This window comes from Petaurus breviceps, unplaced genomic scaffold (assembly GCF_028583685.1).
Source record: "Petaurus breviceps papuanus isolate PSGF00001 unplaced genomic scaffold, PetGlider_PUasm1.0 90639, whole genome shotgun sequence".
Lineage (NCBI taxonomy): Eukaryota > Metazoa > Chordata > Mammalia > Diprotodontia > Petauridae > Petaurus > Petaurus breviceps.
The window spans coordinates 7349273-7364613 of record NW_027187296.1 but is presented as its reverse complement, the minus strand read 5'-3'; the positions used below and the strand labels follow the sequence as shown (position 1 = coordinate 7364613).

General features: G+C 51.1%; 1 protein-coding gene across 9 annotated transcripts in view; it reads right to left on the bottom strand.

Moving 5' to 3' along the window:
* Positions 1 to 15341, bottom strand: part of NUMA1 (nuclear mitotic apparatus protein 1) — a 106231-nt gene that overhangs the window by 7955 nt on the left and 82935 nt on the right. For 8 of the 9 annotated variants that reach the window (XM_069064686.1, XM_069064687.1, XM_069064691.1 and 5 more), the window contains 11 exons: positions 14580 to 14667; positions 13962 to 14088; positions 13299 to 13456; positions 12671 to 12788; positions 12443 to 12560; positions 11812 to 11952; positions 11140 to 11262; positions 7150 to 10347; positions 4558 to 4599; positions 2952 to 3062; positions 2655 to 2873 (listed from right to left, as the gene is read on the bottom strand). In XM_069064686.1, the coding sequence (XP_068920787.1) occupies positions 2655 to 2873; positions 2952 to 3062; positions 4558 to 4599; positions 7150 to 10347; positions 11140 to 11262; positions 11812 to 11952; positions 12443 to 12560; positions 12671 to 12788; positions 13299 to 13456; positions 13962 to 14088; positions 14580 to 14667 (4443 nt within the window). The remainder of the gene's footprint in view (positions 1 to 2654; positions 2874 to 2951; positions 3063 to 4557; positions 4600 to 7149; positions 10348 to 11139; positions 11263 to 11811; positions 11953 to 12442; positions 12561 to 12670; positions 12789 to 13298; positions 13457 to 13961; positions 14089 to 14579; positions 14668 to 15341) is intronic. The other variant, XM_069064693.1, reaches the window with a different exon arrangement.

Sequence of the window (15341 nt, the reverse complement as noted above, 5' to 3'; positions counted from 1 at the left end):
GCTGAGAGAGAGAGAGAGAGAGAGAGAGAGAGAGAGAGAGAGAGAGAGAGAGAGAGAGAGATTTATGTTGGTTCTTGGTCAGGAAGGTAAAGAGGAGACCTGCTTAGAATCAGGCTCAGTTGATACTTGTCAAAAGCTTGTCTGGACAGGCAGTCTGGGGTAGTGAATGAAGTGTTGCACTTGGAATCAGAAATACTTGGCTTACAGCTATTCTCCAAGAGATAAGTGGTCAAAGGTATGAACAGATTAATTTTCAAAAGAAATGCAAGTTGGGGGTGGCTAGGTGGCGCAGTGAATAGAGCACTGGCCCTGGAGTCAGGAGGACCTGAGTTCAAATCTGGCCTCAGACACTTGACACACTTACTAGCCATGTGATTTTGGGCAAGTCACTTAACCCCCACTGCCCTCCAAAAAGCAAAAAAAAAAAAAAAAAGGGAAGAAAAAAAGAAATACAAGTTATCAAAAAGCTTATGGGGGAAGCTAAGTGGCACAGTGAATAAGAGCCCCGGCCCTGGAGTCCGTAGGACCCGGGATTGGTTCCGGCCTCAGATACTTAACACCCACACAAAAAAACTGGCCTTGTAGCCTTGGGCAAGTTACTTAACCCCAATTGCTTTAAAAAAAAAAAAAAAGCTTATGAAAAAATCACTAACAATGAGAAAATTACTGATCAAAATACTAATGAGAAAAATGCAAATCAAATCAACCCTGAGGTTGTACCTTGTGTTCATCAGTTTGGCAAAGGTAACAAAAGAGTAAGATAATCTACATTTCAGGTGCTATGGGAAGGCATGTATAGCTGTCAATTTGTCCAACTGTTCTAGAAAATAATTTGGAATTAAAATAAAGTAGTCGCTAAACTGTGCCTGCCCTTGAATGAGGCAATTATCACTACTAGCATATGCCCCTAAGGAAGTCCAAGAAGAAAAAGTCCCCTGCATAGAAAAACATTCAGAGCAGAGATTATGAGGAAAGAAGGTGCCCATGGATGGGGGTTTGGCCGGACCAACTACAGCACACAATTGTAATCAAGTATTATTGTGCTATGATAAGCATCATTTAGAGACACTTAGGAAGACCTGAATGATGCAAAGTCAGAACAATTTACATGCTGTCTGTGATAACAAAGGCTCTACCTTCAGCTCATTCCCTGGGAGGTGCCAGGCTGGCACCCTCACCCGAGAGCAGGGGGTGAGGTGGATGCTTCTGAATGCTGTTACTATGTTGAGCTGTTTTGTTTGACCAAACTTAACTGTTTCATTAGACTGGCCTACAAAGAGGGTAGAAATGGTCTTTCCTAGTTTTATCTCCAGTGCTCTGGCCAGGGCCTGACACACAGTGGGTACTTAATAAATGTTTACTGATGAACTGAACTGCTACAAAGAAGGGTTCTGTTCACTTTGCATTTGCTGCCCTGCCTGCTTTCCGACAAGACACCCCTCCCCAGATAAGCTCCTCACTTCTAAACTCACCACCATGCTACTAACTCAAGCTTTCATAGACACTACCTCTTCTTGGTTCCTTTTCTCTCTGGTTGGAGGAGGGAAGTACTGAACTCCTCCTGCATAGGGGGCAGAAACTCAGACTCTCAGCTTACTTGCCTTGCATCTGCAGCCTTACCTGGTTTTAACTCCATACAACAAAAGACCAGGCCAAGATGCCAGGCAGGTATATGCCTGCTTTGCCCACCCCCTCTCTGATTTCCTGCTTCCTTTTGTGTGCTATCTCTCCCTTTAGACTGTAAGCTCCTTGAGGGTGGGGGCTGTCACCCCAGTGCTTAGCACAGTGTCTCCCACACAGTAGGCATTTAATAAATGTTCACTGCATTGTGAGGTGGGGATTGAAGTGGGCACTTCAATCATTAATACAACAAATAAACGCAAACAAAGCAATTCCCTTCAAATGGCCTCCACTGTCATCACCTACATCCCGACACTGCTGCAGTGGTCTCAGCTACCCCTCCCAGCTGCCATGTTCTCCCTCCTCAATCATTCCCACAACGCATTGCCCCGTTGGAATGCGGCTTCCCCAAAACACCAATCTGACTACATCCTTTCCTGGCTCAAAAACCCTCAGGTGCCTTCTCCTACCTCTAGGATCAAGGACACCCTCTTTAGCCAGGCACTTATGGGTCTCACAAGCAGAGGCCCTGCCCCTGTCTGGGCTGTTCTACATCCTCCCCACCTTCAGGAGAGTGACTTCTCAGCCCTCCAAACTCAGGGCTCTTGTTTCCTGCCTGACTGAATCAGCTGTTCTCTGTGCTTGGACTGGCCTCTGGCTCTTCTTGCTCTTCACCTACACCTCTGAGACTGCAGAGCTCCTTTAGGAGTCCATGCCATATCTCCCAGAGAAGCCTTTTCTGATTTTCTACTTGTCAGTGCCTTGTTCTGCCCTCTATTCAAGATCTTCTGTTCGCTGTTTATCTCATCCTTGTATGTCCAGGGCCTGGCAATATGTCTTTCAGACAGCATTTCATAACTGTTCAGCTTGCCTCCTCAGAGTCCTGCCCCGGTGGGGGGGAGGGCCCCGAACTGGAAACATCAAAGTAGGAGAGCCTTTCCTTGCTCGGGGGGGGAGGCCTGCTGACTCTCCCTTGACCTGCCCTGCCACCCTACCCCCCAGCCCCTGGCCCCCCGCAGCTTCTCGTCTCTTACCTGGGCCTCCAGTGTCCGGACCTGGGCTGTGAGGTGGCGGCAGGCCTGCTCGGCCTCCTTGGCCTTCAGCCTGTCCTGCTGCAGCTCCCAGCTGAGCCTCTCCGACTCAGCCCGAAGCTCGGCATTCTCCTTCTGCAGCGTCTCCATGCTCTGCAGCCGCTCCTGCAGCTCCTGGTTCTGCTGCTTCTTGGCGTCATAGTGAGCCTTGGCCTTTTCCATCTGCAGGTGAGGGGGAAGACAACAGAGTTCAGGGGCTGTGCCACACAAGTGGGGCCGCGCAGGGCTGCGGCTCCTCACCTGTCCCTTGTAGTGCTCGGCGGCCTGCTCCTTCTGGCTCAGCAGGGCCTGCAGCTCACTTAGCTGGGCCTGGTGAAGGCGAGCTTCTTGTTGGAGCTCACTTTCATGGGGCTGCAGAGGGAGAGGAAGGCGTTAAGAAGGAGGCCAGTCTGAACTCTTCCCAACTCAAGCAGCCCCCACAACTGCCTGGAAGCACCGTGTTCTGGGGCTTTTCTTCCAGGAGCCCCTTTTCTTAATGTTTTGGGTAAAGATCTGACAGAACCTAGAGAGCACCGGCTCTGGAGCCAGCTGGCCTTGGTTTGATGACTGCGGGGGTGCGGTTTCCTTATCAAGGAGAGGAAGGTGCTGCACTATCATGATACCATTAGAGAAAAGAGGCCCTGGCCCAGCCAGGGAGGCCCTGCATCTGCCAGGCAGCTCCTGCCTGCACTGCCCCCTTCTTCACTGAGCATATAAATGCGGGAGAGGAAAACTGAGATTCTATCCTCCTGGAAAGGGAGGACCATCCACCTCTCTTAAGCCCCAAGGTTGTCCCAGTATGTGCTTTACTTCCCTCCTTATCCCTTCATATCTGACTATACATTACCACTTCCCAAGGTGTTTTCACATACTCATCACATTTGGTCCCCCCGAAATCAATCAGGTAAGTATCCTCAATTTACAGATGAGGAAATGGAACCTTAGAGAGATTATATGACTTGCCCAAGAGCAGAAATACCACATGACAGTCTGGGCTCAAATCTAGCGTTCTTCTCTCAAATACATATTTCATTAAATATTTATTAATACCAAGTTCTTCAGACATAAAGGAGTATGGGTAGGTTTGAAGCATATTAGACTAGAGATGTCTGCAGCCTCAGCGTCATCCTCCACCTCTCCCATTCCCTCCCTGCCCCCAATGAGCTGCTACAAACTTGTCCATTCTGCCTCCATCTCTTACCATAACCCCCTCTACTTATACAACCCCAAGATTTGCTCAGGCCTTCAACCACTTCTTGCCTGGACTCTCATGAAAGTTTCCTAACTGGTCTCCTCATTCCCAGTTTCTCCACTCTCCAATTCACCCTCCCTACAGCAGCTAACACAACAGCTTTCCTAAAGCACAAGGCTGACCAACTGTATCACTGCCTCATTTAAACTCAAAAGGTTCCCTTGGCTTCCTGTTATTCCAAGGATAAAATACAGACTGACCTTGGCCCTGAGAGCCTTTCATAATCTAGCTCTACCCACTTCTTCAGATATTTCACACTAACCATGCCTCTTTGTGTATCCCGTATTCAGTCCAAATTGGTCCACTTGTTGCGCCAGAACTTTGGGCACATCCTATCAATGGGTGATGGCTTCCTAGCCTGCTTGGAGGCATCTGACTAGGGTTCCAGCTACAGCTCAGTTCCCCCTCTATACTCAATGACCCGTGAACCAGAGCCAGGTGACCTTGGGAGATGGTGCTCACAGAGGTAAGGGCACCCATAACTACTTCCGTAACTGCCATAATTACTTCCTTTATTCCCCTCTGACTTTGGCACACAGGACTCAGTACTGGCTGGAGGCACTATCTTTGTTCTCTAGTACAAAGTCAGTACCCTTCCCAGCTCCCACAATTTACCTTCCGATTTTGTTGCTGGGTCAGCTTCTTCAGTTCCTCCACCTAGAGAGGAGGAAAGGCAGATAGAAAGAAGAAGAAAGTACTTATGTGAGCCTTCCTCACTCAAGATACAGGGACCAGGTTTTCAATGTCTATCTATGCATGTTAAACAAGGCCCCATAGCTCCAGACCTGCTCTAGGAGTGAAGTGGTGATGCAACACAAGGCCTCCTCTGTACCAGAGGCTGCAGACTTCAGTGTGGATATTACATGTATTACAAGGATTACTACTGTTTTTCCTCCCATACCCCCACAACCCATTCCTGCTCTGTCCCCAATCAAGACACAGATTTACCCCCAAGCCAAAGCCTAAAGAATTCTCTTCAAGAAACTAACATGGAGTATAGGCAGATGCAGGCTTCATTTTTACCTCAGCCACCTATGTTCCCAGTCTGTGGTAGGAAGATCACTTCCTCCATCTCCTCTCCTTCCATTCTAGGTCAACCAATGTCTAAACCCCACCCCCTCACTAGAAAGCAGCAAAGCCAAAGCTGACAGAAGCACCAGCTGATTTCTAACTTCTGCTCCCAACCTTGCTATTCTCTCTGTTTCCCACTTCAATAACAGCCAGGCAGGTTGCCAGGGGCATTAGTAGCTCAGGGTGCTGTGGTTAGCGTTGAGGGTAGACATAGAGGGGGGCGATGGATGGAGGGGTGGGCGAGCCCCTAGTTAGCAGCATACCCAGAGCTCATAAAGAGACAGGAAGGGAACAAAGTCATCAACTCAGATAGGATACATGGTTTGGATAGGGAGGTGTCTTCACTGTTGATTCACTGCTGTCCAAAGGGTCAACTATCTATGGGGTCCATGGCAGGGGAGAGGAGTAGGCATCCTTGCTGGTGGCTTGGGAAGGGCACTGATGGGTTACTACTACCTTCAGCACAGGAGAGTGGTCTTTTCTCTGAGCTGTTTCCAAAAAGAAGCAGCAATGTCAGCCTATGACAAAACTATGGTATCTCTCTGAGAGAGGAAACCCAGTCTGCCCTAGCCATGATGCCTCTTTAGCTGGTGCTTTTATGGACATCTATGGACCCAACTTTATCCCCTTGTATATATTAAAGCAATGCTTTTAAGGGTTGGAGTTTGACCTCTACACTATTTTCCCACCTCTTGTGTTCCCATCCAAAGTCTTGTCCCAAGTTATCAATGCTCTGGAGAAGCAGCCATACTCAAAGGTATCTGGGGAGGGGGAGGGCTACAAAGGATGGAAGGTATTCCTTGCTTAGGTCTCTTTCTTGCTCAATTCTGCTCCTTTGATAGAACTTTGGGAAGAGCAGGTTGTGAAGACCTCTTTTCTCCTTCCCACTAGAGGGCAGGACTTATGCCTGGAGCTTTGTTGGTGGTTATCACAGTCACCAGAAAGATGGTACTTAAAGGCTAAACCCCAGAATTCTATTAATTTTCACTTTGGCAATCAGCTGGCTCAGAAAGCAAAGTCAGAAGGGTTGGGGTTGAGAGCAGTGTGGGGCAGACTTCGTTTAGGAACAAAAGACCCAGGTTGCAGAAGCCAGCTAAAGGGAAGTAAAAGGACTGTCTCCCTAGAGCATAGCTTGGAGAGAGTACAACCAAAAGAGGCAAAGTATGAAGCTAGTGCAGGAATGTGTGTCTCATTCCCATCCCACTGGCCTCATGTGACAGAAAGCATGACAGGCAGAAGAGGCCCACTAAGGAAGTCCAAACCTGCAGAAAGGATTGGGGGACGAGGTCAAGGCATTTGCCCTATCTCTCTGCGGGGAAGGCCTCGATTCACTTGCACACCCCCGTCCCCGTCCCCCACCCTAGTGGAGAGAAGGGAGGCCCCACCGCAGTAAACAGTTCGCAGCAGGAGATGATGACGGCAAGCTGCAGCCAGGGTCATGCATTGTCACCGCTTAAGCAGCCAGTGTTTAGCAGGCACCCCAGGCATTAACTGCTTAGTCTGTTCTCTCTGAAATACCTCTAGCTGCTCCACCTGCGTAAGGGGGAAGGAGCAATGGAAACAGTGAGATTAGGGATAGGGACAGAGGGGAAGAGATGGTCTTGCTGCCAGGCTTACCACAACTGGGGTTCAGAGGTGGGGATCTAGGGTGGGTACCCAAGGGTTAGGTAAGGGTTAGGACAGGGAGATCTCCTGCTGATCCTAGGATGTTGGCTTCCTGATGGGGTGGGAGGAAGACATCTTTTAGGCTCAGCCAAGTGTCTCCGTCATTTGCTCAGCTAGCATCTATACCTAAAACACAGGTCTGCCCCTGTGGAACAGCTCAATGACTTCATCATAAATCTTTCTCGTCTCAGATCCATCGTGGGGAAAAAAAGGCCGACGACACCTCAGGACTCGTCAGGAGAAAGAAGAGTCCTGGGGCTAGGACATGCTAAGGGCATCCTGGTCCTCTGGGTTCTATCAGCATTTTCTCTGCTACCCAGGGAATGAGGCAGTAGTTTCCCACTTTCTCAACAGCCCAAGACAAGAAACAACAGGCAGAACAAAGCCGGGCCTGGGGGAGTCTTGCACTGTGGACTCTGGGGGGGTGCTGTGGGGTGACTAAGTCCCTCGTCCTCTGCTCTGGCACCTTACCTGGGCAGTGAGTTTCTGCCGCTCCTCTTGGAACCTCTGCCTCTCCTCCAGGACCTTGCCCTTGGTGCTCTCATACTTAGCTGTCATGGTCTCCAGCTGCCGGGCCGTATCCGCAGCCTCCTCTCTGCTCCGGGCTGCCTGGGCTTCTGCCTCAGCCCGCACCGCCTCCAGCTCTTGGGCTCTCCTGAGCTCAGCCTCTAGCTGCTGCCGCCCATGGCTGGCCCGCTCCCCCAGGTCCCTGTTCTCTTTGGTGAGCTGGCCGTGGGCCTGCTGCAGTGTGCTCAGCTGATCAACATAGCCGGCGTTCTCTGCCCGCAGCTGCTGGGCCGCCCGCTCCTGCTCTGCCACTTTCTGTCGCAGTGCAGGGAGCTCTCCAAGCTCACGGCGTGCCCGGATAAGCTCCGCCTGCAGCGCTGCCACAGCCTTTTCACCCTGCTCGAGCTCCTCGCGGTGACGGCTCTGCAGGGCGCTCTGCTCGGCCTCTAGCTGCTGGCAGAGGTGCTTGACCGGCAGCAGCTCCCCAACCAGGTTCTGGGCAGCAGTGAGCTCACGCTGCATGGAGGACAGAGACTGCTCTTTCTGGGAGAGCCTTTCCCGCCACGCCTTCAGCTCCTGACTGAGGCCTTCAGCCCGCTCAGCCTGGGAGGCCAGCTCCCGCCGGGCACCATCGGCAGCCGCTCGCTGCTTCTCAGCTTCCTCCCGCAGTGCCTGCATCTCGGAGCTCAGGGCTGCGCTGCGCTCGGCAGCCTGTGTGCCGGCACTAGCTGTCTCTGCCTGCAGCAGGCGCAAGCGCTCTTCCAGCTTCTGGCTCTTCTCTGACTCAGCCAGCACCAGCCTCTTCAGCTCTTTGCTCTCTCCCTCTTTCTCCAGGACCTGCAGGTTCAGGATTGACACCTCCTCCTCCAGGCTGCCAATAAGGCTGCTATTCCTCTCCGCCTCCTGCTGGGCACGGGCCGCCTGGGCCTTCCACTCCTCTTCGGCCTTGCTATGGTCCTGGGCGGCAGCTCGGAGAGCAGCCAGCTCTTGGGCCTTCTCCTCCAGCTGGGCCTGCAGAGTGGTGGCGGTGCCTTCCTGACTGGCCTGAGCCACACGAGAGGCCTCAAGGCGGCGCTCCAAATCAGAGGTCTTCTCCTCCTGCTCCCGACACTGCTGCTGCAGTTTGCCCAGCTGAGTCCGCAGAGCCTCCAGCTCCTGGGTGCCTGCCTCCATGACCCCGGGGGGCTGGGGAGTCATCTCCTCGGCTTTGGCCAGCTGCTCTCGCAGCTCCTTGACAGCTGTCTGCAGCTCTGCCCGTTCTGCCTGCAGGGCGGCCTCCTGCTTCTGGAGTTCTCTTAGCTGCCGCTCCTTCCCTTCGGCTCCTTCCAAGGCCTGGGCCAAGGCTTCTTGCAGGGCAGCAAACTCTACCTGCTGCTCACTCAGGGAGCTCTGCAGCTTCCCCTCCAGCTGCACCACGGCCGCCTTCTCAGCAGCCAAGTCCGCCTTGGCCCGGTCGCGCTCCTCCACCATGCGTGCCACTTCCCGCTCCCTCCGGGCACGCTCGTCGTCCTGGCGACCTCGGCTCTCGGCCAGAGCTCTTCGCATCTGCTCCAGGTCCCTCGCTAGCTGCTCTGCCTCCTGCTCCTTGGCGTGCAAGGCAGCTCCAGTTCTGCTCAGCTCCTGGCCCTGCCGCTCCTCCAGACGCCGGGCAGTAGCCTCAAGCTCTCCTGCCCGCCGCTGCTCTTCAGCCAGTCTCTGCAAGGAGGCTTCCCTTTCCTCATCTGCCTTCCTGGCTGCAGCCTTGAACTGGGCCACCTCCTCCTGCAGCCTGGACAGGCTGTCGGTCAGGCTCTTGGCTTGCTCCTCCTTCTCCTGCAGGTGCTGGAGGGCCCCTGACAGGTCAGCCTTAAGCCGGGCATGTTCTTCCTGCTGCTTGGTGTCCCGGTGCTCCCTGAGTGCCTCCAGCGCGGCCACTCTCTCCTGGGCCGCCTGCAGCTGCCGCTGCACTCTTTCACACTCCTCATTGAGAGCCTTCAGCTGCTCCTTGTGCTGGGCACCACGCTGTGCCTCCTCCTCCTGGCTCTCCTCAAGGCGGGCACGCCAGGAGGCTGCCTCTGCGGCCAGCCGCTTGCATTCTCCCTCTGCCTGCTGCTGGGTAGCCGCCACCTTTCCCAGCTCCTGCTGCAAAGCCTCTACTTTGGCCTGGTGCCCCTCCCCAAGTTTCTGGAGCTGAGCCTCTAGGCCCTGCCGCCCAGCCTTCACTTCCTCCAGCTGCCGCCTATCTTTTTCTCGCTGCTGTGCCAGGCTTTGTATCTCTGCCTCCAGCTCTGCGATGCGCTTTAGCTGCCCCTCCAGGGTCTCTGCAGCCCGACGCTTCTCATCCTCGAGGATGCCCTTAGTGTTCTGCACCGATTCTTCCAAGGACAGCAGGCGCTCCTGGAGCTGAGCATTCTCCTGAGCTAGCCCTTCTCTCTCTGCTACTTTCTGTTGCTCGGCCTTAAGCTGGCTCTCCAGTTCCTGGGCCTGTGCCCGAAGGCTTTCTGCCAATTTCGCCTCTGCTCTGTGCTCTTCTTGCCAAGCTGTCAGGTCAACTACACAAGCACCAAGTTCCTCCACCTTGTGCCTCATCACAGCCTTCTCCTGCTCAGCTTCTGTGGCACAAGTCTGGGCCCGGGCACAGGCTTCCTTGGCAACTTGGAGCTGCTGCTGCAGAGCTCCCAACTCAATGACCTTCTCTTTCTGCAGCTCTTCCAGCTGTTTCAGGGCTGCATCCTTTTCCCGCTGGGCCTCCTTGCACTCTTCCATAGCTGCTGCCAGCTGCTGGTCCTTGGCCTGGCTGGTTACCTCCCAATCATGGACCAATCCCTGTAGCTTCCCCTCTTCCTGTGCCAGCTTGCTGCTCAGGTGCTCCACCTGCTGCTGGAGGCCTTGGGAAGCCAGCTCTTGTTGCTGGAGGGTCTCAGTCAGTCGTGCTTGTTCCTTCTCAGCCTGGTGCTTCAGGTCAGCCAGATCACGGTCCTGCTGCTGAAGGGTGGCATGGAGGGTGGCCACCTGGGCCTGAGCCTTCTGTTCCAGCTGCTGCTTCTCCTCATTGAAGCGGCCCCGCTCAGCTTGCAGTTCTGCCTCCCGCTGCTGGCACTCACTCTCCAGCTGCTTCACTGTGCCTTGGAGCTCGGCCTCCTTTGCAGCAAGGCTGGCTACCTCTTGTTTCAGGGCTTCCAGCTAGCAAGAAGAAGAGACACATATTAGGTACTGGCCACCTCCCTGTAGCCCAGAGGGATGGAAAAGTGGGGATATGGGTGATATCTTATTACTCTCAACAGCCTATGTCTGTTTAAAAATAAACAAAAAACCTGGCTGGATCTCCTAGTCTCATCTATGCTGGGAAGTTGCAGGGACTGTCTGTGAGCATGAGCTCACTCTGACTGGCACAGGGAACTGTGCCTGCTCTATCTGGAGATAGAGCCCAGCCTGGTTTGCCCCTCCTTTATGCAGTCTGGTATGCCCCCACCCCCAATCCCATAGGAGTGACCAAGTTACAGAAGAACTTGGTGCAGACATCTCCTGCAGCAGCTTGGTGTGCTTAAACTCAATGGCTCCTCACACCTGGGCAGGGATTACAGGGGCAGGTCTTTTAAAGATGGGAAAAGCAGACTAAAAGGAATGAACTAATACACCTAAGATTTCACATCAACTAAACTGCAAATCTAGGATTCCCCTCTGGGTGGATTTCCTGAACCCAGGCCCGGTGCTTTCCTCTATACCATGCTATCTCTTCGTGTGATCTTTTCAGAACCCCTCTTCTTACAGATAGTTTACAGGAACACGTGGAGAGGCAGCCATTAACAAATGCAGTGACTGGGAGCTTTTAGGGTTGTGAGCATCCATCTCTAGGTACTGAACTGCCTCCAGTTCAATCTCAACCTCACTGCTAAGACCTGAGAGTTGAAGAGATGAGCCTGGAATACAGGGTATTGTCTTGGTGGCTCGTCAGCCACGTCACCATCTCTCTACCTGTAAGATATCGCCCAACACCTCTCCCTTCTCTTGGGACGGATTCTTCCCAACCTGTGCCAGCTGCTCTTCCAAATGTGAGATTTTTCCTTGGAGGATTTCATTCTTCTCTTCTAGGCATTTCTAGCAAAGAAACAAGATACTGAAATGAGCCAAGAGGTAGAGTAGTCAGGGACCACAGCACAATCCCTTGAGATTCTCAGGTCCCTTAGCCTCATACCAGAATACTCAAAGGTCAAACCTGCTTATAGGAGAGACCTGGTAACAAAATTCAGCCGGTAAACCTGGGAAGAAACGTCCTTAAAGAGGCAGAGCTAGGGTCAGCCTAGCCAACTTCTATGCTGAGGGCTTCATTATTCTGCAATACTGTACCTCTGCAGAAGCCCTGACCATGGTCTGCCCTCCTCGTCAGGCTGCTCTCCTGGTTACCTACCATTACTTCTGCATGAAAAAATCTCAATAACCTCAGGTACTTTATTCCTTCTGGACCACACAAAGAAATCATTCTCATTCTTGAATAAAACCAAAAGAAAAATTAAAGGCCCAGAAGAGGACAACTGACAAATTCAACTGGAGATGTGCTGGCTTCTGGTCAGGTGCCTGGGAAAAGATCTAGGACAAAGTTCTTAGTATTCACTTCTCAGGGAAGTATTGTTACTTTGGTGGTGTTACCTTGTCTTGCAGGGTGGTGTTGAGTTCTGTCTCCAGGTGAGCTTGTCTCTCGCTCCATTCCTTTGTGGAGCTGTTGTGTTCTTCTGTCTGATCATTGAGAGCCTCCTGTAGCTGTAACAGATGGCTGGCAAAGTCCCGAAGCTAAGAGACAGATAAAAAGAATTTTCCAAATCATCTAGGATCTGAACTAGCCATTTCTTTTTTTTTTTTTTAAAGCAATTGGGGTTAAGTAACTTGCTCAAGGTTACACGGTCAGGTGTTTCTGGGTGGATGCTAAGTGTCTGAGCCCGGATTCGATCCCCAGCTCATCCTGACACTGGGGCCGGTGCTCTTACTCGCTGTGCTACCTGGCCGCCCCCCATTTCTTTTCCTGGAAAGGTAATAGGCAGCTACCACCAATCACATCCCTAATTCAGAAGTTCCTAGAGATGAGAATTTGATGGCACTTTCTAGAACCTAAGTAGCAACCAATCATAGAAGACTGGGAAAAGGCAAGGCCAGCGTATCTCACTGGAGAGACACAGGCTATTTTGTGACTCATCTATCCTTTTCCAGGAGCATCAGAGCTAGAACTGACTCATGGAAAGTCATGATACCTCACTAACAAGGTACAACACCCAAAGCCACACACCTTGAAAGAAAGGTCCCCATTCTCCTCAGATAGCTGGTCAATCTTGCGTTCCATCTGGCCTTTCTCAGTCTTCAAATCCTGGCACTGTTTCAAGGATTCATGTAATCGTATGCTCAGACTGGAAGGAGAATAAGAGAGGGGAGTTCATTTCCCACCTCTGACTGCCAGACTATGGCCCAGAGGAAGCTGGATGTGACTGGAGGAAGGGGTTCAAGGGAAGATGATTACCTCTCATTCTTGCCACGCAATTCTTCCAGCTCTTTAGACTCCATGGATCCTGTGGCCTGCTTCTCATTCAGGAGAGCCAAGCGATCAATACGCTGCTGCATCATGGAGATCTGTGTGTCTGCCCGGATTGGAGGATGTAAGAAGAGATGCTCAGAGGCAGGAACCCAAATGAGGCAGTTTTTAACACAGCATGGGAAGGTGTGTGTTAGGGGATGGGTGGCAGTGCAAGTGGCAAGGGGGTATTTAGTTTAAGGTCCAACTGAAGACAGGGAAATGATGGATGAGGAGAAAGGGCAGGAAGAGGGGCCCTCCCAAGAAACCAACCTCACCACTCTCTTAACTGGGCTACTTCCCACAATCTTGTAGAGACTAGGAAGCCAAAGTCACAGGACCGACCTCCAAAAAAGTCAAAGCCCCGCGGCTCACCTGCCCTCTTCTCTGCACGAACCCAGAGAGCTGGGGACAGCCGAGGGGAGGAGATGGCCTGATTGTGGGGAGAGATGAAGAGGATGCTGAGGGGACGTTTCCCAGGTAAGCCCAGTACTCCCTTGGGGAAGGGACCCAACGTAGCAGCCCTCTGTGAGGGGAGGAGATGGCAGGCTGGTTATCTGCTGGCTTTGTTACTTACCTTTCTCAGCCAGGAGCTGGCAGCTTTTGGCCAACTCCAGCTCCAACTCATCACGGCTGGCCCGTTCATCTGCCAGCTGTTTCTTCAACCGTCTCATTTGGAACTGGGGGGTCTGAAGGATATCACCCATAGGAGAAGCAGGAGACCCTGACAAGAAGCTGAAAAAGATGCGCCAGGAACCCCAAATCAGAACATCAGATGTCAAGGCTAGAGGAGCCATCCACATCCCAGGAAAGGCAGAGATCAAGTATATCAAATGCCAGGACATGATTCTGGGCACCTAGGTTCTGTTCTTAGAATGACACTGAGATAAATCTCATTCTCTGGTTTTTATTTTCTTTAGAGAATGGAAAGAAGGCTCCCACATATGTTTTATGAGGAGAAAGAAGACTGCAACAAATCAGTTAAATTTCTAGGAAATAAGGGTTTATTTATTTATTCATTCATTCTTTCAACCATTCAGTTTTTGTCCAATATACCCTTGCACTCATCTCCCTATCTGGAATTGAGTAAGGTAAAGATCACATTACAATGCCTACTAAGCCTCAAAATGTTCCATTATAGTTAAAAAAAAAAAGAGGATTCTTGGGTCACTTAATGGCTCAACTTCTGGGCTGCAGAGATGCTAGGTTAGAAGTAAAAAGAACATGCCCTAGGACTCACTTGTTTAGGCCTGATGAGGAGCCAATCTTCTGCAGCTCCAAGAATCGAACTTCCTTCTTGGCTTGTTGGGGAGGCACTGGGGAAAGTTCATCAGAGCTGGTGCTGGGACTACTGGAAGGGACAGGAGCTGAGTTGGGAGGAAACAAACAAAAGTTAATATAAGGTTAAGTTGGTTCAAAGGAACAGCCTGTTTGTGACTCAGCAAAGGACGACATTAATCAATTCACAAAAACCACAGAGAATAACTTGGGGTTTTGCCATCAGGGAGAATAGAATCTTTAAGCCAATTCAAGCACAGTGATTGATCTCAGTTTCTTAGCTAAGATGTGAACTGACTGAAAAGGGACATTAGGATAACTCCTGGGGCAGGACTGATGGAGGCAATGAACTGGATATTAGGGACATACTTCAATGGATAAAATAATCAGCTGAAAACTAGCTAAATTGCTGCTGAGACAAAGAAGCAAGAGAGCCTTAGGGACTGGGAAGCAGTGTGAATTGCATAGATCTCTCTCTAATACTTTGAGGACACAGCAGAAATGCAGACTGAAGAGATCCTTGTTTGTGCCCTTGGCAAGTTCTGGACCCCCTCAGGCCTGTAGATCAAAGCCTGCTCACCTTTCTGTAGGAAACTCTTTAAGCTGTCATTCAGACTCAGTCCATCTTCATGATCCAGCACAAATTTAAGGATGGCAGCCAATTCCGCCTGGGAAAAAGACAGGGATGGAACAGAAAGAGAATGAATACCCAGGATGTGGGGAATACGAATAAGGGGTGTAGCTACCCTAAATTTTTTCCTTTCTCCATTTCCCTGCTGAAGACAGTAAGAGACAGTAAGAGATAGCCTGTGACTCAGCTTGCTACAAACTTACTCTCTTTCATGGACCTCCTGGCCAACCTCTGACGTTGAGCACGTACCTTTTACTTCTCTCCCTTTACAGGTAAGGAATCTTGATACACTAAATACGTTACTGTTCCTGGATGAGGTGAGTCAGTTTACTCCCCCAGAGTTCCACTCAACATCTCTGTAACTGTCTGGACCAAAGTGCTCCTTTCTGGCTATCATCTGCCAATGTGTGGCAATGCCCCTTAGAATTAAAGCTCCTTCAGAGCAAGGACCATTTAGCTTTCGTATCTGTATCCCAAGTACGTTAGCACAGTACTTGGCACACAGTAAGCATTTTTTTACAATTTTTTCATTCGTTCAAAGGAATTCATGAATAAAAATTAAGGTTTCTTTGAACTTCTTTTGCTTTTCTCTAACAAAAAAAGAAAGAAGAAAGGAAAGAAAGAAAAAGGAAGGAGGGAGGGAGGGAGGGAGAGAGAGAGAGAGAGAGAGAGAGAGAGAGAGAGAGAGAGAGAGAAAGGAAGAAAGAAAAA